General features: G+C 50.8%; 1 protein-coding gene across 3 annotated transcripts in view; it reads left to right on the forward strand.

The window, feature by feature from the left end:
* RARA (retinoic acid receptor alpha) overlaps nucleotides 1–27,176 on the forward strand; it is a 56,862-nt gene that overhangs the window by 16,947 nt on the left and 12,739 nt on the right. For 2 of the 3 annotated variants that reach the window (XM_074261446.1, XM_074261447.1), the window contains exons 2-3: nucleotides 9,365–9,935; nucleotides 26,948–27,096. In XM_074261446.1, the coding sequence (XP_074117547.1) occupies nucleotides 9,758–9,935; nucleotides 26,948–27,096 (327 nt within the window). In that variant the 5' untranslated portion in view covers nucleotides 9,365–9,757. Of the gene's footprint in view, nucleotides 1–9,364; nucleotides 9,936–20,045; nucleotides 20,659–26,947; nucleotides 27,097–27,176 lie in introns of those variants that run through there. The other variant, XM_074261448.1, reaches the window with a different exon arrangement.

The raw sequence follows: 27,176 nt of genomic DNA on the forward strand, positions 1-27,176 counted from the left end.
TACCTGGGGGCTTCCTCCCCCACTGTCCCGTTGGAAAAGCTCATTTTTTCCAGGAAGTTTTCACATCTTCCTGGCATTACTAGGTGAGGGTGGGGGAGGAGGGGCTGACTAATGTCCCAGGCTATGAAAAGTGTGTATGGTGGGGAGGGGACACGGTTACTAAATCTTCCCCAGGTCCCACCTTTATTTCCAGCCTTCCCCTCTCCCCTGTGTGTGTCTCATTGTTGGATTCTTTGGGGAGGTAGATTGCTTTTCCTATTCTATCCTTGGACTGAGGGTGTGTGTGTGTGTGTGTGTGTGTGTGTGTGTGTGTGTGTGTGTGTGTGTGTGTAATGGGGAAGGGTAAGTGGGGAGAGACCCTAGCTCTGGGCTCAGCTGGGTGGGGTGTGTCTGGAGCAGGAAACTCCTGGGGGTCCTAGGGGTGGGGTGGGAGAGAGGCAGCCTGAGTCAGGCCTGGTCTGGGGTCAGCGCCAAGAGGATATCCTGAGGCAGGAGGGAGAGAAGGGGGCGTTCCCCGGCTTCCCCACGTCTTAGGTCCCTGGAGAAGGGACTGTGTGTGTATGTGTGTGTGTGTGTGTGTGTGTGTGTGTGTGTGTGTGTGTGGATACCATAGTGGGAGGGAATAGAAATGGGCCTTCCAGTGAAAGAGGGGTGGGTCACACAGAATCCCCGAGGTAAAGCATCTGGCTTCAGACAGAAAGTGTGACGACTCACTAGAACAAGTTGTGGGTTGGTGGAATGAAAATCTGAGGGTGGGTGGGTGGATTCTGGTGCAGACCCAGGATGAGCTCTGCCAGGAGAAGCTGGAAGGGGAGAAAGGAACTATTTCTCTTGCCCTCTGGTTTTCTCTGTGGAGAAATGTAAGAGAATGAAAGGGTACTGAGAAGGGGCATATGCCAGTGTGGGGGTGGGGAAAGCCCTGGGCCAGGATCTGGGTGGGGAGGGGGTGAGTGGTGGTTTCCATGCAGGAGGAGGGAGAGATGGGTCCCCTTTAGGGGGTATTGCCCCAGAATACCCTTCTTCCCCCACCCCCCAGACAAAGCTGCCTTTGTATTGACCAAACAATCCTGTGGTCTAGGCCACCGACCTCGCCCGCTTCATCTTTCTCTTCCTCTTCCTGTTTTCTTCCTTCCCCTACCTTCCCTGGTCCTTCTCCTTGAGTCTTGGGGACTGCCACCCTCCCCCGCCCCCCCCCATTTTTACCTATGATATCTTCTGAAAGACAAGATAATGCGGCATCCTTTAGGCCCTGGATTTTTTATCTGTGGTCCTGGGGGGAAGGAAAGGAACTGGCATCTAAGGGAAAAGTTGTGGGCAAATTTGCCCATCTTCTTCCCCCTCACACTTCTCCACCCACCCGATTCCCTCATAAGGCAATCTGAAGTTTGGATCAGGGAACTCCTGGAAAGACTGGCAGCAGAGGACGTTTGAGAGTGGCCGGAGGGGCTGCCCCCGGCGGAGCTCCCTCCTTTCTGTCTCTCTTTCCACCCCTTTTGGAGACGGGCAGGGCATCCGGGGCACTATAACCCAATTGGGCCTCACATCTAGGGCAGGTCTGTTCTTGCCTCTCTTTGTGGGTAGTGCTGCCTATAGTCAATTCCTTTAGACATAGGGAAGAAGGGGACTGAAGAGACCCCAGAGAGTAATGTTCTTGAAGGCCTGCTGGGGAGCTGTGGAGGTTTGTTCCTGCACAGCTGAGGGTAGACAGCATGAGGGACTTCCTGGATACCTGTGTGTGGTCAATGGGAGAGACTGAGTGAAAGAAGCAAGTTTAGAAACTCCCTTGACTGTGCTCTCCGCCCCTCTATCCTCCCCGGCTCCCATCCTGGGAAGGTGGATTTACTGACTTTAGTCTATGTCCAAAGATTTGGTTCTGACTTCTGGGTGTACTACTGAAGGCTTGAGGAAGTCATTTCACTCTGTGGGCCTCAGTTTCCTTAACTGAAACATAAAGAGGTTGGACTTGATCTTTAAAGTCTCTTTAAGCTTTAGCTTTTATAACGAGCATCTCTGAGCCTAATTTGGGGAAGAGACAGCTATACTCATGTCTTGGGTTTTGTATTTTGAGGAAAGGACCTGAGTTACAGTATCACCTGGACATAGAGGAGGCTTCAAGGAAGCATTTGGGGTTCCCCTAGTAAATTAGTCGGAAGTGAGGATCAGTCAGTTCTCTCAAATCCAGCTGAAGGTCTGTAGTTACCTTATCATTCCCCTCCCACCCACCCTAGTTCCTTGTTTTTTACTTTATTCTGCACCGCCCTCCTAGATCTCCCTCCCCATCCTCTCTGGCCGGAGGGATCGTGAGGCCCTGTCCCCCCTGAATTGGGGGGGCCTGCTGGCCAAAGGCCTGGCTTGGATGCCTGGCTTCCTGCCCACCCAGCTCTTGGCAGTAGGGAAGATAAATACTGAGACTGAAGTTGTCTGATTGCCTAGTGGAGGGGCTGGGGTGGGAAGGAGCTGCCTTACTTAGTCTGTCTCTCCCTATCTCTCTCTGTTGCCCAGTGTCCAAGGCTGGTTGTAGAAGAGAGAAAAGAGTCCCCCTCTCTTTCTAAAGCTCATGGGGTAAAGGGAAGAGAAAGGCTGTGGCTTTTTTTTCTTGGAAAGTTTATAAATAGCCCTCTCCCTTTTTTGAAATCTGCCCTGCCTGCCCCACCCTGCCCAGCCCAGCTTAGCCTGGCTCCTCTGACAGGGTCCTGGGGGGCAGCTGTTGACTTCACCCACTTAGGCTATGACTGAGGCTATCTCAGATTTTTGTTTTGTATCTCATTTGTTTATGAATCATTTATTGACTGGCAAAATGCATGGGAATCCCCTGACCCTATATTGGGGCCCTACCTTTCCCTTTCAGGATCTCCCTTGAATGTCAGGGGAACCATCAGAACTGGTGGTAAAGAAGGAAGGAAGAAAGGGAAAGGACTCGAGTCAAGGCTGCTGCTGGAGGGGGTCCTGGGAGAGGTCAGTGTCAAGAGTTGGAGGGGATCTCATGTCAAGCCGGACCAGTGCTCCTTACAAGTGATCATCCAGCCAGGAGAGACAGAGAGAGTGATACAGAGAGACAGAGACAGAGGGAGAGATTGAGAGAGAGAATGTGAGAGTATATGTAGGAGTCTCATTCCCTCTTCTCCCAAGAAGCTTCCTCAGCCTGACTGGGGCTGGAAGATGAAGAAAGTCCTCTGTGGTGTCCTCCTCACAGCCCCACCTATTAATCCAAAGGTTTCTTCTGGTTCTGTGAAAATAGAACTGGGGGACATAGTCTGGGAATGTCGGGATCAAGATAGAATATCCTCCCAAACACTCTCGTCCATACAGGAATATTCAACTGGGAGTCAGGAAACTCAGGCTCAAGTCCCAGCTACGATAGTTACTAAGTAACTTCTCTCCACCTCAGTTTTCCTGGTTTGTAAAGTCAGAGGGATAATAGTTACACTACCTACATCACAAGGTGGTTGTGAAGAACATGATTTCTCTGCAGTTCTGTAGCAACTTGAGTTGCTATTGTTATTCTATTGAGTTGCTATTGTTATTATATTGGAGAGATAGAATGGCTTAAAGGTTGATGGCTAACCTCAAAGCCAGGAAGACCAGAGTTCAAGTCTATTTCTGATATAGGCTTTACCTTATCTAGGAACCTTTCCAAAGATGTACGTTTCAGAGACAGTGCCAGCCCGCATCGGTGAGGGAATTTCTTCACCTGGGAGTTCCTTATACCAATGAATTCAGACACAGTTCCTCCTCTTATTGCTGTTTTTGTTGAGGATGTACTTCCCTTCTTTTGGGTGTTTTTTTTTTTTTTTTTTTTTTTTTTGCAGGGACTCGCCAGGGGTTGTACAATTAGTAAATGTTAAGTTGGACTCAGGTCCTCCTGACTCCAAGGTCAGTACTCTATCCACTAGCTGCCCCACTTCTCTAATTTTTCAAAGAGGTTCAGATACAAATGGTCTGAAGATAACTCATTATTATGTTATTATTCCCTTGCATGTACTGTTCTATGGACTGCTGAACAGATGGATAAAATAACTACTTTGTCTAATTAAATAAAATGATAAGAACAAACTCATCCTTGGTAGGTTTATTCAAAGTATCCTCAGTACAAACGCATGAGCAGACGGGGATGTTGGAGATGATTTACCCCTCATTTTGCTCCTATAAAACCTCTAACCTTTTCTGGGAGATCTCAGAACTTTGAGCACTTTTACTTGAGTTTTTGAAATGATAATATCTATTAAAAACACTATCTTTAAGTTTCTGATGAATCAGTGTTACTTCTGGGAGATGATGGGTGACAGTTTAGTCTGTGACAACAATCTAGTTCCATGATGGTTTCTTGGTTAAGTTTTCCAGGATATTTTCAAGATTATCTTTCTAGTTTGGGGATTTGCTAATTTGTCAGACCATGAAAAATCTAGAGCTTCTGACGTTTAATTCAGACCACATCTTGTTAGATATTTGGTAGATGTTAAACTTTGCTTTAACACCCTGCAGCAGCATGTTGGTAGCGTCCACTGTTTCTGTGAATAGTCTAAATTGATCATGAAATAGGGATTTCTTAATCAGTCAGCTAGAATTTATTAAGCAGACGTTGTGCTGAGCCCAAGGCAACAAAATAGGCCCTGCTCTCAAGGAGCTTACAGTCTAGTGAGGGATAGAGCACACAGGCAATTTTATAGAAACAAGCTGGGTACTCACACACAAACACACATGGGTAGATTGAGGATGATCCTAGCAGGAAGGCACTAAGATTACAGAAGCCTGGGAAGACACTGAGATTAAGGAGGCCTGGAAAGGCTTATAATGGAAGGTAAGACTTGAGCTGAGATTTAAAGTGAGGGAAACCAGGAGGTGAAGATGAGGAGGGAGAAAGTTGTAGGCATAGACTATTGAGGTGATGCCATAATATGCAAGTAAATTGGATTTAAGTGAGGGCCGCCTTTGCAAACTCAGCAGCTTCACTCTCCCCTCCAGAGTCATCTGAGTCCAGTAGAAAGACATAGATTTCCAGTTTTGCAAACCTGAATGCAATGGGAGACCCAACTAAGACCTGTAAGGCATGGGGGACAGCCAGTAAGAATGCTTTTAGAATATTGTGTTGGAAGAACAGCAAAGAAGCCAGTAGTGCTAGATTGTGAGAGTTTGTAGAGAAGGGTGAGATGTAAAATGACCAGAAGGATAGGAAGGGACCAAGTTATAAAGGATTTTCAAAACTTTTATTTGATCCTGGAGGTTATAGGGAATACTGGAATTTATTGAATTGGGGCAGGGGATGGCATGGACAGAATTGTGCTTTGGGAAGATCAGCTTAACATCTGGCTGGAAGATGGTTAGGGAGAAAATAAACTGGGAAAAAAGTAAAAGCCTTCAACACCCAGCATTCTTAGACTATCTCCCATTCACTAACCACGCCTGGCCCTGATTAGCTTCCCAGGTCCCGTGAGATCAGGGGTTTCAGACTGGTATGGCTGTAAATAGAAGTATATAATATAACCCTCTGACAGTTTCTAGTCCTCAAGTGAAACCTCCCTATTTCCATAAGCAAATCCATGTGATTCAACTGCTTGTTTGCGCCTTCTTCATCAGCATATTGTTGGCTCAGATCATGCAGGAGAACCCATGGAGGACCTTTTGATATCACTCTTGTATCTTAGTCATTTCATTGGCTCCATCCAGGGGCAACCACTTTTGGTTACTTATGGTGACTTCAGTAGCAGGTACCTGTTATTAACCATTATTATCGATTATTAAAGTGATGGTGGCTTATTCTAAAAGTATTTGTTTGGGATTTTGATATTTGAATAATTTATCACCACAATAATAATAATAATAATAATAATAATAATAATCTCTTTTCTCATGCCGGGGAATTAGGGAGAGAGGGCGAAGCTGCCTTGAGAACAAAGTGCTTTTATCACTAGTAAGCCAAGCATAAGCCTAGTGGTGGGAGCCGTACAAAGGAGCCCCAGGCAGCTGAGCTTTTGAGTGAGATGAGGAGGATACAGCTCAATCAGTTCAGTCCTCTCAGACGTAGAGGGGGTGAACATCCTGTGAGGGACCTGTTGTTGGAGAGTGGAGCTAAAACATGACAAGGAAATCAAAGCAAGATGAGGTCTATGGGGTAGACGCTATAGGGGTAGATGACACAGCAAACTATTCCTGGGCCTGCCGTCTTTTGACATTGCCCCCTGTACCTCCGCCCTCACATTTGCCACTGCCAGGTGGGGCACAAGAAGGGTTCAGGATATCCTGGCACTGTGGGTGTGTGGTTTTCCCCGCCCCTGCTGCCCACATGGGGGGAGGGTACCCTGTGAGCAGCCCACGGGATATAGGAGTGGGTTTGTCTTCTGCCTGTGTTGGGCCTTGATTCTCTGAAGGTGCCCCTCTTCCCTCAGAAGAAAGAAATGGTGCCATGTTTCTAGGATGAGGGGGGTGGAGCTGTAGTGCCAAGTGGCAAATACAAGGGGGGCACACACATCTTGCCCTTCCCTTGGAGAAGAGTTTTTTCTGAGGGACAAATAAAAGTCTCTGGGCTCTTGGGAACTCTATATGCCTCTGCTTCCTCAGTCCCTCCTACCTCCATCTCCACCCCTTGCCCAGCCCTGTTCAGTTGGCACTGCCTAGGCCTTTGGCAGGATCTCTGTGACCTTTACCCCTGCCTCTGTTGCTTCCCCCTCCCCTTGGCTGGAAGTCCCTCCCTTGAGAACTCTAAGTAACTTTGCTCCAAAATTTAAAACAGAGGCCAAGTTGCACTGGAGACAGACTCGGCCCTGACATGGAGGTGGTTGGGTGGAAGGGAGAGAAGAACTGTACGCAGTCTCTGTTCCTTGTAGGTGAGAGTAGGGGGGGATGGCTCTAACACCTGGGCAGGACTTAGTGGTGAAGTTGAGGGTGGCCTGGAGTTTTCCCCTCTCCTGGTTATGGAATCTCGGAGAGCAGAGGCCTGAAAGAACCCCTAGAACTCCAGAGCCGAGGTCTCTCTGTCCAGCTGCATACATAGGGCATATCTCTTTTGGAGGGTCCTGTGGCCTAGAGCTTAATGGAAGCTGGACCCCCTAAGATATCGGGGGCTAGGAAGGAGGGGGTCCTGTGGGCAGGCAAGGGATCAGCCAGCAAGTGATAAGCTCAAAATAAGTTCAGTTGGATAAGACAGGCTGTGTGAGGGTTCCCCTTGTCAGAGAGCCACTCCCTTAGCTGTCTCAGCCTGAGCTTATCTGGAGGCTGAGCCTTGTGAGTGACCATTTTCCATGCCTTGGGGAAGGTGGGCTAGAGCGAATGCTTGTTTGATCATCCCTGCTTGTGGCGGGATGGCTGGACTTGGGAGTGCTGCGTTTAGGACCCCTTTTGGCAGAGGAAGCGGTAGGAAGGGAAGATGGTAGGAAGCTGAGAACTGCCGTGGAACAAACTCCGTGTGTGTGGCAGCTGTGTGCCCATGTGTGGCTGTATACACACAAGTAATTGTCTTCATTAAATGGCAGAGTGATGGTTTTTTCCTGCCCCCCCAAATGTGTGTGTTTGTTAACAAAAATCTGTATTGAAAAATTTTCTTTTTGCACCATCAGACAGATCCTCAGCCTTCTCCTCATTGAAGTCCCACAACTAAAACTCCTGAAAACAGTTAAGTGAAAGAACTCAGAAGAGTGGTTGGGGCTGAGAGTACATGAACATGATTTCATCTTTCCCACCCAAACCCATGACTGTCTGTCTGCCTGTGGTTCTAGGTCACTGTCTCCTGTCACTGGTGAAGCTCACCCTTCGGGAGAAGTTCCATAGAGGTCCTGGGTGGGGCAGATTGGCTGCTAGCTGGGTGGGGCTCCCTGTGCCTCTGATGTCACCCTCCTTTATTGGCCTGGGAGGACCTCATCAGAGACCTGAAGTGTGTTTCTGCAGTCAAAATTAATAATCATGGTAATTAATAGGCTAGGGCAGCAAACTCTATCCCCAGGTAGAAGGAACAAAGGCCTACATTTCTCTTTTTCCACCCCCGGGATGCAGTGGGGCTTTTTGACTTGCTAAGGAGCTGAAAAACCCCTTTTATTGTTCATTGCTAGTCTTCCCAATAATTTGGTTTTGGAGGGCGGTTAGTTGGGATGAAGTGACTTGCTCAGGGTCACACAGGTAGAAAATGTCTGAGGCAGATCACTGACCCGCCTGAACAACCCCCCCTTAGCAATAATTTCAGACTGTGCCTCAGTTTACCTTAATTGTGACATTTCTTCTCCCCCCCCCCACTCCATCTCCTGCCTGTCTCTTCCCAATGTCCACTTGGCTCTTACTCTCAGCCTGTCCCAACTATTCAGCCAGGACCGTGTGCCGTGAGGGGACAGGGCTGCCATTGGCATCCCTGGCAGGCAGGCCCTACCTATCCAATTGGTAATGCTCCATCAGTGTCCTCTGTCCTCCAAGGCACAGTGTGGCTTCTCTGGCTACCCCTGCTGTGGCTTTGCTTGGTGACTGTGAGCAGACCTCAGTTTCCTCATCTGTCAAATGAAGAAGGAAAGCCCAAAACACAGAAATCTTCTGCTCTCTTTAACCCCAATTAAGATTTGGGGCAGGAAATGACCTCAGATCCTGGAATTCCACAGTAGGAAGGGACCTCAGTGGCAAAAGGCATCCTTTCTATAAGGTCACAGCAGATCTGTTGGTTCTCTTCAGCCGGTCTCTGCTTGAGCACTTCCAGTGTGGAGATGCTTCCCGTCCCCTAGATGGCCCATCATTCTAATTGTTAACATTGCCTTTTTCATCCTGTCCTAGATTCTTACTTCTTGCCCCCCCTTTCCACGTGCCAGCCTTGAAGACGGCCCCCCTGAATCCTCCTCTTGCCCGGGCTGAACGCCCCTCACCAGCACCGGCCTCTGGGACATACCCAGGCTGGTGTCGGGTCCCTGGATTTCGGGGTGAGGGCAGGATGGAGTAATAGGCCCCCAGGCTACTGCGTCATGATTCTGAGAACTACCAGGCTTTAGGGAAGCAGCTTCTGTCCCCTTCCCCTCCCTTGCTTACCTCACCATCCCAAGCTTTCCCTGCATCCATGGCCTCAGGTAACCTCCTCTGGAGAGAGCTCTGTGTCCGGCCGGGTCTCCCAGCATCCCCCCCAACTTCGAGGCGCAGGAGGCCCTTTGGCCACATTAGGACGAGCTGTGTCTCCTCGGGATTTGGGCTCTGCTCCTTGTGGGAACATTCTCACCCCCACCTCCTCCTCTGCAGTGTCTGGGCCCTACTCCCGAGGTGTCTGTGCCAGGCAGGCACTGTGCCATCTGTCTGCTTAGCCTGGTGTCACGGGAAAACCTCCAGCTGCCCAGGTGGGGGAGCCCCACGGAGAAAACCCCTATGCCCCGCTCCCTGTGCCTACTCATCCCTCCTGTCTCTTTTTCAGCCTCAGAAGACATGGCTTCCCCGGCAGCTCGGGCGGCACCAGAGCTCATCTAGATGAGGATACCTGGCTTGGTCCTCTGCCCAGCTGCCAGCCGTGGTGGGAGCAGGAAGCTGCCGGAGCCTCCTTCCAGAGCATCGCAGCCACCGCCGACCTGAGCAGCGAGCGACCCCGTCCTTGCCCCACCGTGCCCCTGGGTTGGGCGGTGGCTCCAGAAGGCCGGGATCACCCTGGTGGGCACTGCCCTCTTCAGCTGCAGGACAGGAAGAGGGGGTGGGTTGATTGCCCACAACCCCTCCCAACTCCAAGCCCCAATGAGCTGAGAAGGGGCAGCCAGAAGCCCCTCAAGCCTTCCCAGCTGGACTCTCCATCTCTATCTCTGACTCTTATCGGGGCATGGCCAGCAATAGCAGCTCATGCCCAACGCCTGGGGGTGGGCACCTTAACGGGTACCCGGTGCCTCACTATGCCTTCTTCTTCCCTCCCATGCTGGGCGGACTTTCTCCACCTGGCACCTTGACAAGTATCCAGCACCAGCTTCCTGTCAGCGGGTACAGCACCCCATCACCAGCCAGTAAGTCCTGGGATAGAGGGGGCGGGGGGCCCGCCAGGAGACGGTCTGTGCGGCCTTCTCTGACGCACAAGCACGGGAGGGCGGGGGTCCGTCCGTGGTGGGGGAGTGGGGGCTTTGTGAGGGCCTCGGCTGTGGAGGGAGCGGAGGGCTCCCCGGGCAGCGCGCTGGACTGGGCGTCAGGAAAGTGCAAGTTGAAGTTCTACCTTTGTGTGATCCCCCAGAAGTCACTTGACTTCCCTTCAGCCTCAGTTTCCTCATCTGTGAAATGGGGATAATGATAGCCCCTGCCTCCTGGGGTTGCTGTGAGATTCCGGGGAGGTACGCTACACAAGGTGCTTCCAGACCTTAAAGCACCACGTAAAAGTGGTTCCTGATCTGGGGAGGGGGAGGGGGGACTTTGGCCCGAAGCTCGCAGGGGCACACGGGACCCCCGCCGTGCTGTGGGTGCTGGGCTGAGGCTCGGGGAGGGTTAGGCCCTTGTCTGTGCTCTCGGCCGCTTCCCCCTCCACCTCGTCACTGAGGAGCTTATAAATAGCCTGGTTGGCAGCAGACAAAGGCCCTGGTAGATAAACAAACCTCTCGACATTTGGCGGGAACAGCATCGTGACCTGGAGAGGCGGCCGCATGCCCTCTGCCTCCCTTCGCCTCAGGGACCCTGGGCCGGTGCCTCTGCATGAGGAGGCCTGGGGGGAGGGGAAGATCACCTGTGCCCCCTCCCCCCGAGAGCCCTTGCCGCTGATTCCCCCATTTGAAAGGAGGCGGGTGGGAGTTGGGGTGAGCTAGGCAACAGGGAAGGGGCTCTGGGGGCACCGTGGGGGTGGGGAGGAAAGGACTGCCTTGGTCACGGGTGGGAGCTGGGCTGCAAGGAAGAGACGGAGGCCCCCCCTTTTTGCTCTGTCTCTGGTTTCCCCCCAGTTCCCCCTTCCTCTCTCTTTCCCATGAGAGTCTTGTACTGGCTGGGTGGGGGTCTCTTCCCCCCCCCCCCCCCCCCCCCCCCGCCTGTCTGAAGCCAGGTAGTGGGAGGCGGCAGTGGTTGCTGCCAGCTGGCATAGCTCAGACCAGAGGCCTGCCAGGCCTCTTACTGTAACTCTGGCCCCTAGGGCCGAGCTGGGCACCGTGCCAAGTCAGGAGGGGGAGGGATCTGGGGCCTGGCGGGGCGGGGAGAAGAGGGAACGGGGGGCTGGGAGAAGATGGACCGGGCAGCTGTTGACCTGGGAAATGTCCTGTTCTCCCTCCATGCCTTTCCCGGCCTGCCCAGGAGGAATGCCGTCGCAGACCCCCACCGCCTCCCATGGCACCAAGGGGGCACCTGGCGGCACTGCCCTCTGCTTCCTGCCCGGGTTACTGCTCCCTTCTCTGGGTCAGGCCCCAGCCCTCCCCCCAGGGCCAGGGGAGTCTCATTGTCCCTGGGGCTGACCCTGGAAGAGTGCCACCCTGCTCCCTCTGGCCGGCTGCCCACCTCCCGGGAGCTCCTCCCCTGTCTGCGTCTCATCCTCCTCCCCGACTTCCCCCCCACAGCCAGGGGACCTTCAGGTACCTCGTACCAAATGGGCGTCTAATAAATGCTTGTTAAATCGGTGGGATTGAAAGGGGCAGTGTCCGCCATCCCAGCGCCCCCTCCCCACTGCTCTCCCTGTTTCCTCTTTGGAAGAGGGAATACTTCTGCTGCCCGGAGGGCGGGGCCCTGCCTGGGAAGGGCTGCCTGGGGGCCCTCTGACGGTCCCTCCCCAAAGCCCCCTCACTGTCCCTTCCCTTCCCGGTGTCCCGGCCCCTGTAGTTTTCATACTCTGTGTACTCTGCTGTCTATTGAGGCTTAAAGGACTTGCTCAGGCCTGAGGGGATGAGGGACTTTTATTTCGTCACCCCTGCACCCCTTAAGCTTTATTTTTCTGTTCTCTGTCTTGGGTAGTTGAGACCCTTGGGGGTGTGGCTGGGAGGGGGAGCTGGCCCGCTCCCTCCTTAAGTTGGCACTGCCCCCATCCCAGGAACTGAAGTCAGAAGGCTTCCCCTTCTTGCCAGGTTGGCACTTCCAATGGGCAGTGGGCCTGTGCCCGAGTGTCAGGAGCATGACACCTTTTTCTACAATGGGATGGGCAGTAAAGCAGTGGCTCAAACCCTTGGGCCGCATAATGGGGGGATGCGGATCTCTGGCTGGCACTGAAGGGGCATTCAAACAACCACCCCTGAGAGGGGCATTCTGCGACCACTCCCTTGCCAGTCTGGGAAGAGGTTTCCCCCTCACCCAGGAATGTTGCAAGCTGCTTCCTCTTTCTGGTGTGCACTGGGGGGGTTGGCTTCCGGGATCCCCAATCTACTCCCCAGCCTGGGAACCATTTCCTCTGGCTGCAGGGGAGGGGGACGAGTGGGAAGAAAGAGGTGTGGGTTCATGATTTCCTGGTAGGGCCCCCTGTCTCATACTTGGGCAATACCCTTTCCTGTTAACACCCCCATCCCCCCACTAATCTTGTTTTTTTCCCCAGGAGCCTCCTTCCCTCTCCCCTCCCCCTCCCCTGCAGTAAACAATAACATCATGACCATTTCCAACCTCCCTCCTCTTTCCCCATCCCCCAAACCCCCCAGCTGTGTGTGCCTGTCACACACAGTAATGGGCGAAGCATTTCATGGTATTTTGCCACGAAGGTAGATTTCTCCCTAAGACCGGAGTGAGGGTCCCTGGGCGAGGAGCATGTGAAGATCTTCTTTGCAGGGGTTTGCCTTTTCTGCCCCTCCCCCATGGCACCCCATCTCCCCCCACCCCCACCCTGCCTTCTGATGGCAGTTTTCTAACTGGATGCATCCAAGCATGGCTGATAAAAGATTCATGCTTCCTTAGGAGGCAGATCCTCCCGGGTGGGCCTGGGGGACCACGTACTTTCTAGGGGAGCTATAAGCCGGCCTCCCCTTCCCTTGAGCCTGGGGCCACTTGCTGACACAGGGGTTTTGAAGAATAGGGCGAGAACCCCTCTTTCCCAGAGCGGGGTGACCTTCATCGAGTCCAGCTCTGAGGGAGCAGATCTCACTCTCCTCCTTTGTTGGTGGGAAGGGATGGGACAGAACTGGACTGAGGATGCCCAATAGAGGAAGTGGTCAGGTATGAACAAAGCCTGAACATGGCTGATCTTCCCCAAGGAAGAGTTGGAGGAAGTGGGAGTGGGAAGGGATGGAGTCCCACAGGACTCCGGCAGGTGCGCTCCAAATCGAGGCCCCAGTGAGGGGCCGGGGACGGACACTGGGCAGAGCATCCGGGGCCGTGCGCCACAGACTCAAGGCTTTTATTTACTTATTTTCCTACAGATTACTGGGTCCAACCTTGTCATTTGACAAAGGAGAAAGTTGAAGTCGGAGTAAGAGAGAGAGGGAGGGAGTTAGGAAGAACACAAACCAAATGGGCTTTGGGCTGTTTGTTGAGGTCTTTTTCTAGTTCGAGGTGTTTGAGTACTGGGGAGGGAGGCAGGCGTCAGGGAAGTGGATAAACGGGAAAGAGTTAGATGCCATGTCCCTATATCCCCGTCCAGTTTTGTATGAGTTGGGGAAGAGGAAAAAGCACCAAGCACTCCTCTCTCTTATCTCACACACATCAGGCAAGCCCTAAGGGGAAAAGTCTCCGGGCGTGAGGTCCAGAGGAATTTAGGTAGAAATCCTCCCTCTTACACTTGCTAATTTTGTGCCTCAGGTTAACCTTAGGGAAAATGGAGTAATAAATGCCTCTAGTTCACACCTGATAGGGAGGTGTGATTTTGCTCACTTAACCTCCAGTGCCTGGCCTTTCTTATCTGTATAATGGAGATAATCTTTAGCACCTTCTTTGGGATTGTGGGGAGGTAATCTATGCAAAAAGCTTTGCATATCTTAGGGTCGCCTATATAAATACTAGCTGTGACTGGGACTAGATGGAGACTGCCCTTGACTCTAGGAAGACCAAATTCTAACCTACCACGAATGGATAATCAACTTAACCGCTCCAGCTTCTAGGAAACTCAATTGCAGAGAAGTGCAGCCCTGCATGAGTGAAGGGCGCTCCCTCACTGAGGAGTTCTCCTGTCAGTGAAATCACTGGTCCAGCCCCTAATCCTGAAATTATTATTATTATTATTATTATTATTATTATTATTATTATTATTATTATTATTATTATTATTATTTCTTCCAAAATTGATCTGAGAATTGATAAAAGGGATCTAAGTTCAGAGTGAAAGGAAGAAAAGAGATAAGGGAGATTTTCCTTAGATCTCCTTTCCTTGAGGGCCCCCCTCTTGCCAACTGGAGATAACATTTGTTAATTGACTATAGTTATATATAGTTAGATTCACCCAAATGGGAATAAAGAGGCCAAGGGCATCTGTTGTTGGGTAATTCTTTGAGTGAAGGAGAGAGAATTCTTCTGGAGAAGTTACCTTTCTCTTCCCTTCAGATTTAAGGGGGAAAGAAACACCCAGCGAGGCATTCATCTGCCTCTCCCATTGTCCTGGTCCTCTTACTGACGGATTGCCGCTCCTCCCTTCCCTTGATCTCCTGGCAGGCTGGGGAGGGAGGCCCCTCTCTGCCAGGTGGAGTGAAGGGAAGAGAGGTGGGACTTGGAACCTAGGCCCCTCTCCTCCCTCCTTCTCTTTTAGCTAGAGGCCCCCATCCCAGGAGAGAGAATTAAGGAAGAGGCCAGGGGAGGGAGAGGAGATCTACTTTCGGCTTTGAAAGCTGCAGATAAAATCTGTCCACACCTACTCCCATGCCACCAAATCTGTCCACCCCTGCCCCCCTTTCTACCCCTGGGAGTTTGTGTAGCTCATCCTTTCCTTTGCCTCCAGCACACACCTCTTGAAGGGAGAAAGTTTGGAGAGTCACTGCTTTTTCCTTTGGGTGATGGTTGTAGTATGAGGTTATATACAAGGATTTAGACTGTAAGCTCCTTGAGGGCAGGGACCCCCCTTTTTTCTGTCTTTGCATCCCTGGCACTTAGCACAGTGCCTGACACCTACTAGCTACTTAATAAACGCTTGTGGAGGGAATAGAGGAACCGAGAAGCTGAATTCTCTCCCTGTCACACCCCTTCTGTGTGGGTATCTTTTCCTCTCCCTGTGTGTCTGTCTGTGAGAGAGTGTCCTGAATGACTTAAAGGACTTGAGTGTTAGTGGTCCTGCTGAAAAGTGCATGTCTCTTCCTTCCTTCCTCCTCACCACCTCCTGCTGGACACTGCCTCCCATCCCCTGTGCTCCAGCTTGCTTTTTCCATGCCTCCCCTAGCCCTCCCCTTAACCCTCTCTTCATTTCCTCAGGATAATAGGAGAGTCAGCACTGAGGGCAAGGGGGATGGAGGGAAGTGGGGGGCCTAGAGAGCACTTCCATTCATGGGGCCCAAGATGCCGAGTCATCCAAAAGCTGCAAAATAGGGTTTTATAAATGAGGAGACTCTTCACCTTTCATTTCCTAGCACTGATTAACTCAGGTGGAGTCAAGGGAAGGAAGTTGGGACTTGGAGTCTAGGTTCCACCCCTCCCCTCTTCTCTGTTGGATGTAGGACCCCCTACCAGTCCATTAGAAATCTGAATGTATACTGGGATGAGGGGGGTGGGGAGAACTCAGCTGGGATGGCTCCCATTGTGAGCTTCTCTTCAAGTCAGAGGACAATGTATCTAGGGACAAAACTGACCCACTTTGTCCTTTAAGGAGTTGGGGAACCAAGATCTGGAACCAGGAAAAGCTCATTCCTGGAAAGGAAGACTTTCTCTTACTAAAGAAAGAGGGGAAGAATGTGCTTAGATACTCTTTATTTGCTTTTCTTTCCTAAAGCTCTCTGAGACTGGAAATTAGTGGGAACTGGATTTCCTCAGGCTATAATTGAGGCAGATCCTTATATTCTAATTCCTTAAAATTGTTTTCAGTTGACATTTATTAAGTGCCTACTGTGTGCCAGCGAGGATGGATCAGATGCAAAGAGGAAAAATGTTATGCAAAGTAGGGCTGGGGAAATCGAGCCTCGAAGACTTTAATTGATTTGCCCAAGATCACACATTTCGGCTCTGTGGCCTGAACTCCTGTTCTCCGATTCCAAATCCGGTTCTCTTTTCAGTAAACCACAGTTTCTGACACAGTCCTGCCTTCAAAGACTTTACTTTTACTGAAGCTGTAGGAGCTCTGTATGCAAATGAGAAGGTGATTTAAGTGTCTTGGAGGGGGCAGAAGGGTGCTATGAGAGATTTGGGAAAGGAGGAGGCATTCATCTGTGGCTTAGAGGGGTCAGAAAGGGTAAGGACTTCAAAGGACATGGGGAAAGAGCTTATTTTAGGCTAGGGGACAGGATGAGCTGTGGAACAGTGAGTCTCAGTTTTACAGGATAGGCCTTAGAGCGAGCCGGAAGCCAACTTGGAGATCATCCAGTCTAACCCCGCCTCTCTTATTTTACAGAGCTGAAAACTGAGGTCCCAAGATTTACTTTTCTGGGGTAGCAAGTTCTAGATCTGGGAATTGAACCCAGTTTCTATTCTGGAACATGGAACAGGAATATGAAATAAGACCAGAAAGACAGGATGAAGCTAGAGTGTGAGAAACCTGAAATGCTAGCATAAGGAATTTGAAATTTATTCAGCAGGTGTGGGATTTTGAGCAGGGGAAACATCTCTCCTAAAAAACAAAACAAACAAACAAACAAACAAAAAAACCAACAACCAAAAAACCCTAATTGATATCTTTTGTTTTTACATCATGTATATTTCCTTCCTTCCAGAGAACCATCCCTTCCCCGAAAAAAAATTTCCTTCTTAAAAAGAAGGAAATAGCAGTTTAGTTGAGCAAAAGTAACCAACATATCAAAAAATTCTGACATTCTTATAGAATTTACCACACCCATGATCCCCAACTTCTGCAAAGAAGCAGGGGAGGTGCTTTCTCTGAATTCTTCTTGGGTAAGACTTAGTCACTGCATCGTGTTTGTTGTTTTTTAATTAAATTTTTTTTTTCAAATGAAGATGTGCCTTATCTCCCTTCTCCTTGGTTCCCCTTCCTTCTCCCACTGAGAAAGCAAGAAAAATAAGGCCCCTGTCACAAACATGTATAGTCAAGCAAAACGTCTGTGTTATGTCCAAAAAATGTCTCAATATACACTCTGAGACCATCACTTCTCCATCAAGAAATAGGTACCATATTTTGTCATGAGTCCTTTGTAAATGTGGTTGGTCATTGTGTTGACCAGAATTTCTGAGCCTTTCAGAGTCATTTATTTTTATATTTTTGTTTTATAAATCGTTCTCCTGGTTCTGCTCATCTCACTTTGCATTAGTTCATACAAGTTGTCCTAGATTTCTCCATTATCTTTATGACAGACAGTTTTCCATCATATTACTATATCATAACTCATTCAAGTTTTCCCCAGTTGATGGTTGGATAGCTCCTGAGTTTCCAGTTCTTTGCCACCACAAAAAGAACTGCTGTAAATATTTTTTGTACATATGGTACCCTTTCCTCTTTCTTTGATCCCTTTGCAGTATAGACTGCATAGTATAATTGCTAAGTCAAAGGGTATGTACAGTTTAAGAGCTGTTTGGGCATAGTTCCAGATTGCTTTCCAGAGTGGCTGGACTAGTTCGCAGGTTCACCAGCAGTACATCAGTGTATCTCTTTTCCCACAGTCCCTTCAGCATTTGTCATTTTCCTTTTTTGTCCCTCTTGCCAGTCTAATAGGTATGAGATAGATTGGTCACCATATTTTGTTAACATTTAGCTTTTCCAGGAACATTGCTATAGTCATTAAGCACATTGTTTTCCAAATTCTGCTGACTTATCAGTTCATAGAATTCTTCCCAAGTTTCTCTATATTCATATTTATAATTTCTTACAACATAGTAATATTTCATTGTTCATGTATCATAATTTGTGTAGTCATTGTCTAGCAGATGAATATCTCATTTATTTCTAGTTCTTTGGTGCTACAGAAAGGGCCACCACAAATATTTTGATACATAGAAACTTTCCTTTTGTCACTAAGCTCCTTGGCGTATATGCTTAGCAATGGAATCTCCAAATAAAAGAGCAAGGACCTTTTAGTATTATTTATTTGAATAATTTCAAATTGCCTTTTAAAGTGATTGACCTATTTGCAGTTTCACCAACAATATATTAGCATGCCTTTCTTTTCATAACCCCCTCCAACACTGGCTATTTATTATTATTATTATTATTATTATTATTATTATTGGATCTGAGGCAAAACCTCAGACTTCAGATTTGCGTTATTGGTAATCTGGAGCATTGGTTCATATTGTTCTGAATATTTTACAGATCTTCTAACAGGGTAAATCATCTGAAAGATATATTAGGAATATTAGATTGAAATCTATTAAAAGATGTATTGGAGAGGCTAAGAAGAGATGGAGTGCAGAAACTAATTAGGAATCAGTCTAGGGGAGCTGTGAAGGAGACCTGAACTGAAGTGGTGAAAAAGGAGATGGAGAGAAAGGGATGGATGAATTCTGAGCTGAACTCGAAACTCGGCTCTGGGGCCCAAAGTGCCCAGTGCAGTGTTGTGGGGGTACGGTAGGGACAGCAGGTGGGCTGCTCTGGGCAGAGTCTCTGGGGATATCCAGCCAGTGCTGACTTCGGTGTCTGCTTATGTGATTTCCTGTGCCCTGGCCTCTGGGGATAGGATTGGGACGAGGGATAGAATAAGGACACAGCAGACTCCTTTCCTCCGGGAGGAGAGTGGTCACCCAGACTGACCAAGGTTTCCTTTTCATCACCTCACTTATTTTGGTTAAGAAGATGAAGGGCAGTGTTGGGGGTAACTAGGGAGAACGAAACTGCTCCGTGCTCCTTCCCTACAGTGAAGGACATTTCCTATTTGAGAAGCTAGTGAAAAGCTAGCGTCCGATGTACAAGGTTTTCTGGGTGAAAGATTTGGGGAGGAGAGGGAACCCCGGATGGGCCCTTTCTTTCCCCGCCCTGAGTGTCAGGTGTTTCAGTGTGGGAAGCTGGGAGCATTTCCCCCCATATGTAAATAGCATTCCCACAAATATTTTTAGGTCTCATGGTGTCAGAGTTTGGTGTCACAGCACCCACCAGTTTTCACACGCCACGCCACGGTGCTGCACTCCGCGGCGTACAGTGCCACGTGCGTGGAAGCCGCAGTCTGCCGCCCCCCACCCCCAGATACTTCCCTCTCCTTTCTGCTCCCTCCCCAGAGGAGCTGGGGACTGACCCAGCGAACTTCTCCGACGGGGCCAGCACGTCTCCGGGGTGCTGGCTGGTGGGTGGGTGGGTCGCAGGGATGTGAGGCGCCAGCGCTGGGCGAGTTCAGCGAGAGTTCAGCCGCATTGCATTAGGCAAATGAGTCTGGGACCCAAGCCTCGGAAGGAGAAGGGCACCGGGACCACCCCTCGTATTCCCCCCTCCCCTCCCCCCGGCCGCCCGCTGAGCCCTCGGAGTTCGCCGTCTAAGGGGGTAGGGGGCCAGAGCCCAGACCTGGGCTAGGGGAAGGACAGAACACCCCTTCCCTCCTATCCTGCCCTGCCCCGTCCCCTCTCCTGCTCTCTCCCTCTCTCCCTTCCTCCTCCTCCTCCTCCTCCTCCTCCTCCTCCTTCTCCTCCTCCTCCTCCTCCTCTTCTCTGTACTGTCTGTACTCCTCCTCCCCTTGTTCTTTTCCCCCTCCTCTCTCCTCCCCCTCCGCAGAGAGACGCTAGGCAGCACGTCCAGTCCCTCTCCTTCTCTCCTCCCGGTTCCCGGGTCTGGTCCGCGGCCGCGGCTTCGCTAGACCTATGACGGCCGCCGCTGTGGTTGCTACTGCTACTACTGCTACCTACCAGACAGTCAAGGGGTTAAAGGGGCGGAACCTGGACGGGGCGGGGCTGGGGAGAGCTTAGGGGGAGGGGTGTCTAGGGGGAGGGAACTGGGAGGAGGGGGCGGGCTGGGGAAGGGCCCCCCCCCCCAGTGGTGGACTGCCGCGGAGGCTCTTACAACCCCAGAGGGAGTCCCGGAGAGCGTCTGCGAGAGGGGAAGGACTGGGGGGCCCTGGCGGAGGGAGGAGCGGGAGCCAGGGTCTCCACCCCGACCGTGACCTGGGAATCCTTGGTTCTGGGAGGAGGAAGAGGAGGAGGAGACTGATTCCTGAAAGGCTGACGGACGCCCCCACCCCGGGCAGAGACAGCGAGCAGCAGGAGGAAGCGCCTAAAACGCCTGTGTTCCGCCCCCCCTCCCGGCCTGGGGAGTTGGGGAGCAGCCCGCCTCCGCTGTGACCTTCCCCCCAGTAATCCACTCGGCTTCAGGAGACCGGGGGCCCTCTTGAGCTGAAATTGCCGGACTGAGTTTGGGGCCTCCTTTGGTCATTCTGTAGCGGCACTGGGGGACGGCCCCCCATTTCCCTCTTTCCACTCGGGACTGAAGTGGCAGTAACTGCTGCTGTGGAATTTGAACTCAGGGACTTTGGGAGGAGAAGGCTGCCGGGCTCCCCGGCCCCACTCCTCGGATGCTGCCTTGGCCAGCGGAGTGAGGGGGGGTTCTCCTCGGAGTACCTCCCCGCCCGGGACTTCCCTCCTCCATCTTCCTCCTCCTCTGTTTGCTCGCTGGGGGGAAGATGTATGAGAGCGTGGATGTAGGGGTGCTCGCCCCCAGCCCGAACCCCTTCCTTGTGGTGGATTTTTACAATCAGAGCCGGGCCTGCCTGCTCCCTGAGAAGGGGATTCCCGCCTCCGGCCCTTACTCCACCCCACTCCGGACTCCGATTTGGAACAACTCGAGCCGCTGTAGGTACCAACCCTCCCCTCTTCCTATTGTGGGGTGTTCCTCGGGGCTTGGGATAGGAAGCCCGAGCTTGCCTGTGGACACCCCACTTTCTGGTCTCCTCTTCCCTTCAACTTGGACCCCGAACGATTCTGTCCCTGCCGCCTCAGAACCTCCTTTTGCAAAGAAGTACAGGCTCTCTCCCCTCCCGTTTCAGATTTCACTGATTTCCCCCCGACTAAATGAGTGATATCAACTTGGGGGAGGGCAAAGGGCTACTATCTGGGGCTGTCATGCTCGGAGGAAAAGGATCTCCCCACTCCCCAACTGGCACCCCCCATGGTGACAGCTGCTGCTCCGGATTCGTAGCTCACACTTCATTAATGTGGGTGTCAGGGGAGTATGTTGGTGTGCGTATTGTTTGGAAAGATGAGAGTGTGTATCAGAAAGAAGTTTATTTTAATCCCCCTTCTCTGTCTTCTCCAATCCTGAGGAAGCTTGGCACCTAGTGGGGCATAGTGGGAATAAATTGAACCCCTTTAATTTGACTGGTATCTTTTGTGCTTTTGAGCATCCTTACTCCCTCCCCTCCTGTGGAAGGTGGGAGGGTACCTCCAGTAAGGAGTAAAGATTGGGGGTAGAATGGGGATTTTCCCTATAATTCTTTTCTGTCTTAAACCTTCCCCCTTCCAACCAGGGTATCAGGAATGTTGGTGGGACACAGGTCAGCATGTGGCAGCAAAGTGATTAGTGAAGACCTTAAAGGTTAGGGAGAAGGCTCCAGTGATTCTTGTCACTGTGAGGAGTAGGTGTGGGAGTGGGGTGTGGGGTGTCTCTACTTTTCTTCCCAAAGGGGAAAATCAACCTGTCACCCTGACACCTCCTGCCCATAATATACTTCCTCCTGGTTATTTGCTCTTTCTCGTAGGAGCTTTGGGACTTCAGAGGACATCTCATTCAACCCCTTGGGGCCCTATTATGAGACCCTTCAGATCAGGAGTCCTTAATCTAGGGTTCTTGGAAAAGGGTCAGGGTGACCTGAACTTGGAACTGTTGATATTTTGATAATTATTTCAATATCTGTTTTCATTTTATTTTATTTTGTGATATGAAAACAATCTGAAAAGATCCATAAACTTCACCAGACTGCCAAAGGAGTCCATGACACAAAAATGGCTGAGAACCTTGGTAGTGTATGTGTGATGCAGGCTGTGTATTGTATATACACCTGTGTGTGTGTGTGTGTGTGTGTGTGTGTGTGTGTGTGTGTGTGTGTTGTGCCCAGCTGTGTGTGTGTGTGTGTGTGTGTGTGTGTGTGTGTGTGTGTGTGTGTGTACAAAGTACCTGGGTGTGAAGGACCTCTCCTGGGGGGTTTTGCTAGATGGGCTCAGATTTCTCCCTCCTCAGGCTTCTTAGGTTTCCCTAGAGGACTGACTGCCTCTCAGTTCCAATCCCCCCTCCCTTCCTGCCCACCTCCCCTCCCTTTTCTTTCTTTCTTAGGCTGGAGAGTGGATCCTTTCCTCCAGAGGCAGGCATTCCTGGATAGGGAAGCAGGGGGGTGGGACTTTGCAAATTGGAAAAGGAGTGAGAAAGTCCTTTCCATCCCACCAGGTGGAGATAATGTGGTTTGGCTTGACACTAGCCATCCTGATCTCCTGGCCCAGGCTGTGGTCACCCATACCCCACCCATCTCTTCCCATTGTTCTGGCCCCTGACCTTTGATTTTTATCCAGGAATCCAATGGAGAGGAGGGCTTTGCTTTGGGGAGGGGGAGATTGCTTATTGACTTTAGCTGGTTAATGGGAGTAGGGTGGGGACTGAACTCAGCCAGAGGAAGAAGTGAGAACTCAAGATGAAGTTTCTTTACCACCTCCATTCCCAATTTAGGGAAGGTGGTGACTGCTGGACAATCTAGCTGTTTAATGTTATTTTTCCCTGAGAGCTCTTTCCCATTCCAATCTACCCCCACCCCCCATCACCAAAGGATCCCCTCTGAAATTGTTGGGTTCTGAGTGTCTGTGTTCTCATTGTTATCCATCTTCACTGAATGCCTCTGGCCAAGGTTAAGTCCTGGGCTACTGTATCGGATTCCTTCCCTCTCCTTATCATTCAAAGTGCCCACTGTGAAGAGAGGTAGATGTCTCCAAATGAGTTCTGGACTGTCCCAAGCTTAGGGATGTTAACCTCTGCCCCTGGGATCCCAGACCATGGTATGTGCCATTTATCTGGGGGACCAGGGACTTGGACTTAGCCTTGTAGACTCAGTGCTCTTCCACTTTCCCAGTTGGAAGAAAGGCTGTGGTCAGCTAAGAGCAGAAAGTTGAGGTCAAGGGGAACAGGGATATGGGGGCAGATGCCCTTCGCAGGAAGGGCACAATTTGTGCCCACCACAACAGACACAAAACTTAGGAGACTGGGCAGCTCCTGTTGTTATAATCTGTTCTCCTACCCCTTTGATAACTGAGTTCTCTTCTCCCCCTGATGGGGCAGTGGGAGGAGTCATCCAGACTGGGGTTTGATGAAGACTCTTGAATTCTTACTTTGCCAAAGGGAATAGACTTGGGGTCAAGAGTCTTGGGGACCCCTTCCTTACTCCACCTCTTTTGGGGAGTAGAGATGTTGTAGGGGCAGGATGTTTCTCCCCCCTCCTTTGCCTTAATACTCAGGACTGTTTTACGCCTCTGCCTGATCCCAGACATCCAAGAATGTGGAGCACGTGGGAGCCCCAGGGAGTAGGGGGGGGAGTGTTGAAGGGGGGAGATGCTTATCTGAGTTAGGCCAGTCAGGCCAGACCTCTTCCGTCCTCCTCCCCCTTCCTCCTCCTTTGCCCCTTTCCAGTGCACATTTTCACACTTCACCCCCTTTTCTGTCTCTGGACTAGGAAATCTGGGGAAGGGGCTGGTCCTTGGAGATCTTTTCCTTCTCTTTTGGGGGCTGCTGAGGGTGGGGAATAGCAAAGGAGCCAGACATAGGATGGGGAAGGGAAAGGGAGGTTCTGGCCAAGGGCCCATCTGATTTCCTGCTGATCTTCAGGAAACTGGCCCCTTAGAGGGTTGGTAGGGAGGTAGTGGAGAGAGGGGCCAGTCCAGGGAGTTTTTTCCCTCCAAAACAGAATAAGGAGATGCCCCCTTTCTCCACAGCCTAAGCTATCGTTGGCTAGGAATCAAGACACCTTAGTTCTCTGTTGAGTTCTGGACTTTGATCTAGGTACTTTCCTCCTTTAATCTCTGCTTTTTCCTTCTCTTGTTGGGGCTGTGTGCCTTTTGATGGGTAGTGAGAGAGTCAGATAGTAAACTCTTTCTTCCCTGGGGCTGACAGCTCTATGATGTTTCCAGCAGGGAAGTGGTCTCCTGGGTGGACCAAGATATATTTAAGGATAGAGTGGCCGTCAGGTCATATGGAGGCAGGTTCTCCTCTTTTCAGAGACAGTGGGAGAGAAGAGAGGATGGGGCCCTTTAGTCCCCTCTACCACCCACCAATCTCTCCCTCCCCCCCAATCAGGTCCTCATTCTTCCTCTCCTCAGACAGCAATAAACCTGGGGAGAAAAGGGGATGGAATGTCTGGAGCCAAGCCTTCCGATTCAGAGCAGAGGTAGTGGCTGTGGCAGGAACGGGGCTGGTCTCATTTGGGTGACCAGGCAAGAGTTTGTGTCTGTGTGTGTCTGAGTGTTTCTCTGGGTGTGTGTCTGTGTGTGTGCCTCTCTGTGTTTCCGTGTCTGGGTGTGTGTCTCTGAGTGTCTCTGTGGGTATATGTGTGTATGTGACCAAGACTGAGACAGACAGACAGAGAATGCACATGTGGGGGAAAGGATTTGTGAGGAGGTGTAGAAGCTGCTCAAGGAGGGGAAGTGGGGTGAAGAAGTAGTTGGAGCAAGTCTCTCTCCCATTTAGTTGGCGCTTTCTCTGGCTTGTCTGTCCATATCTCCCCACCCCTCCTTTCTGCAAAGCAATTTTTTTCTTTTCTACCAACACCCTCTGGACTTTGCCTCTGCTGCATATTTGTGCTTGGCCTTTGCTTTCTGCGTCTCCCCTCCCCCCTTCACTTTTCTCTTCCTCCGCTCCTAACCCCCTACTTTCATCAGTTTCTCCTTCCCTAGCTTCTACGTCCCTATGCCCCCTCTTCTGTTTCCTCAACTCTCCTCTCCTTATTCTTTTTCATCCGTCTCCCATCTCCTTCCCTCTGCTCCCCAAGGTCTCTGACTCTCTTTCTCTACTTTTTCTCCCCTTAGAGAAGTGACCGTTTTCAATCCTCTGCAGAAAGTGGCACTTGGGGGTGGGGTATGGTCCCTTAGGGAAGGCGGGGCCAGGAGGCCAAAGGCCAGGTGGGGTAGGAGGGAAGGGGTCACCGCCTTTGTCCCTCAGCTTGTTGGAATGCTAGATTCCTGGTCAGGCACTGGGGACCCACACCCCCTTGTCCTTGATATCGCTTCTCCCCCCCAACCTTCTCCAGCCTGGATTGTCTATTGTTGCTGGTTTGCGTCTTGGAAAAAGTTAGCACAACAAAGGACTCCTTTGTCCAGATCCCCTCCCCCCCAGCCTAGTCCTGGCCCCTCACCCCCCTTCCAGTTACCCCCCCCACCCTAGCAGCTGTTCTCAGGCCTCCCTGTCTGTCTGATTTACTTGTCTAGGGAAGCAGGGTATAGGACACTTTTGTGGGATGAAGGCCCCCAGGAGACCTAAGTTTTATGTGCTTTCTTTCCTGCATTGAATTCCAGTTTGTAGGAGAAACTGAGGTCAGGATGGAGAGATTGAACTGCAACCATTAACATTCCAGGTTGGGGTATCTGGGGGGTGGGTTTCTTTGAGATGATGGTCGGCCCTAGCCAATTAGCCTGGCACAGTGCCCTTCTCTCCATCCTCCTGGTGACCCCCAGAGAGAAAGTGGTCATTCATTGGTGGAGTTGAGGTGGGGAAGGAGAACGGGCTAGTACCCAGTTCCTTGTCTTGTCATCAAGCAGGAAGTTTTGGGAGTCTGAAGAAGAGCTTCGTGTGTGTGTGTGTGTGTGTGTGTGTGTGTGTGTGTGTGTGTGTGAGACATTTGGTGATAGTTAAGGGGGTGCTTTTGACTTTGGACACTGCCATATGTTCACAGAGTAGTTCTTGCTAGAGCTTGGTAGATGATAGTTGGGTGTAAGAAAGAATCCATTTTGAGGGGCTGGAATTCCCTTTACGTCATCACATAGGCAAATCCCTTCAGAACTTCACTGGCTTGGCTGGAGGTCAGAGAGGGCAGAGAGGAAGTAGACTGGAAGCTATGACTGTTGGATGGTGGTTGTGCTGGTTTGAGAGCTGTGTGGGGAATGAAAAAAAAGTGATCCTAAGAAGGTGTCTTGGCAGTGGGGTGTTCTAACATGGACTTCCTAACCTCAGATATACCTCAACTCTGCCCCCCCGCCCCCGACTCCTAGGAAGGCAGTATGACTGTGGAGAATCTGGCCTGAGTTGTATTCCCAACTACCAGGTCACTCACCTTCCCATTTGCTGGAAACCCAATAGTAGGAGGGGTGGAGTGAGTCCTGAACAGTAAGAAGGCTGGGACAGACTGACCATTGAGTAGGAACAAGTCCCTTTTGTGCCCCCCCCCACTTTGGCTGAGGGACAACCCCCCAACATATCCCTTGGATAACACAAATCCACCCATGACTGGCTGGCCGAGAAGATTCCTACTCTCTGACCCCTGGGAAGGGACACCCTTAGTGTCAGTGTTAGGGGACCTCTGTCCTTCTCCTATTCGGTAGGCCAAGAGCTGAGAGGGGGAAAATCAGCAGTGTCTCTGCCCTCCTGCTTTACCCCTTAGTTTCCTGACCAGAGGAGGGGGAGGGAATGGTTTGGTGGGGAGGAGCTATGACTGCTTCAGGGCTGGGGGGGCAAAGAACGGAAGCAGAGAAAGGAGGGGGAGTGGACTGCCTTTGAACATCCTGTTGACCCCAGTTTCCTCTGGTCCAGACTCAGGCCCTCCCTCCTCTTCCCATCTTGCTTTAACTCCTTCCTAGCTATATGGAGGGAAAGAAGAATTAATGAGAAAGGATTTCAGTGGGTGGTCACTGACCCACTGAGTCAATATTTTATCTAAGTGATGACATTGTGTGACAGATTTTGAGTTGCATGTTATTGCCCAGAAGACATTCTAGATCACATAAGAGGTAATGAGAAGAATCAGAATTTGAACTCGGATCTTTTTCTTTCTAATCCCATACTTTTTCCCAATCATATTGTCTATGAGAATTATCAGGCTGTGTTTTCAGGAATCGGGAATGGAGCCTAGGATTTCTAACCTGTGTTTTTTTCATTTTCACTTGCCAACCCTTTCAGCCATTGAAACTCAGAGCAGCAGCTCGGAGGAGATTGTGCCCAGCCCCCCCTCGCCACCTCCTCTCCCCCGAATCTACAAGCCGTGTTTTGTCTGCCAGGACAAGTCCTCGGGGTACCACTATGGGGTCAGTGCCTGTGAAGGATGTAAGGTGAGTTAGATGTATTGAACAGTCCATTGCTGAAAGATGAGGGGAGGAAATAACTTGGAAATATCAAAGATATCTCTGGG

This window comes from Sminthopsis crassicaudata, chromosome 4 (genome assembly GCF_048593235.1).
Source record: "Sminthopsis crassicaudata isolate SCR6 chromosome 4, ASM4859323v1, whole genome shotgun sequence".
Classification (NCBI taxonomy): domain Eukaryota; kingdom Metazoa; phylum Chordata; class Mammalia; order Dasyuromorphia; family Dasyuridae; genus Sminthopsis; species Sminthopsis crassicaudata.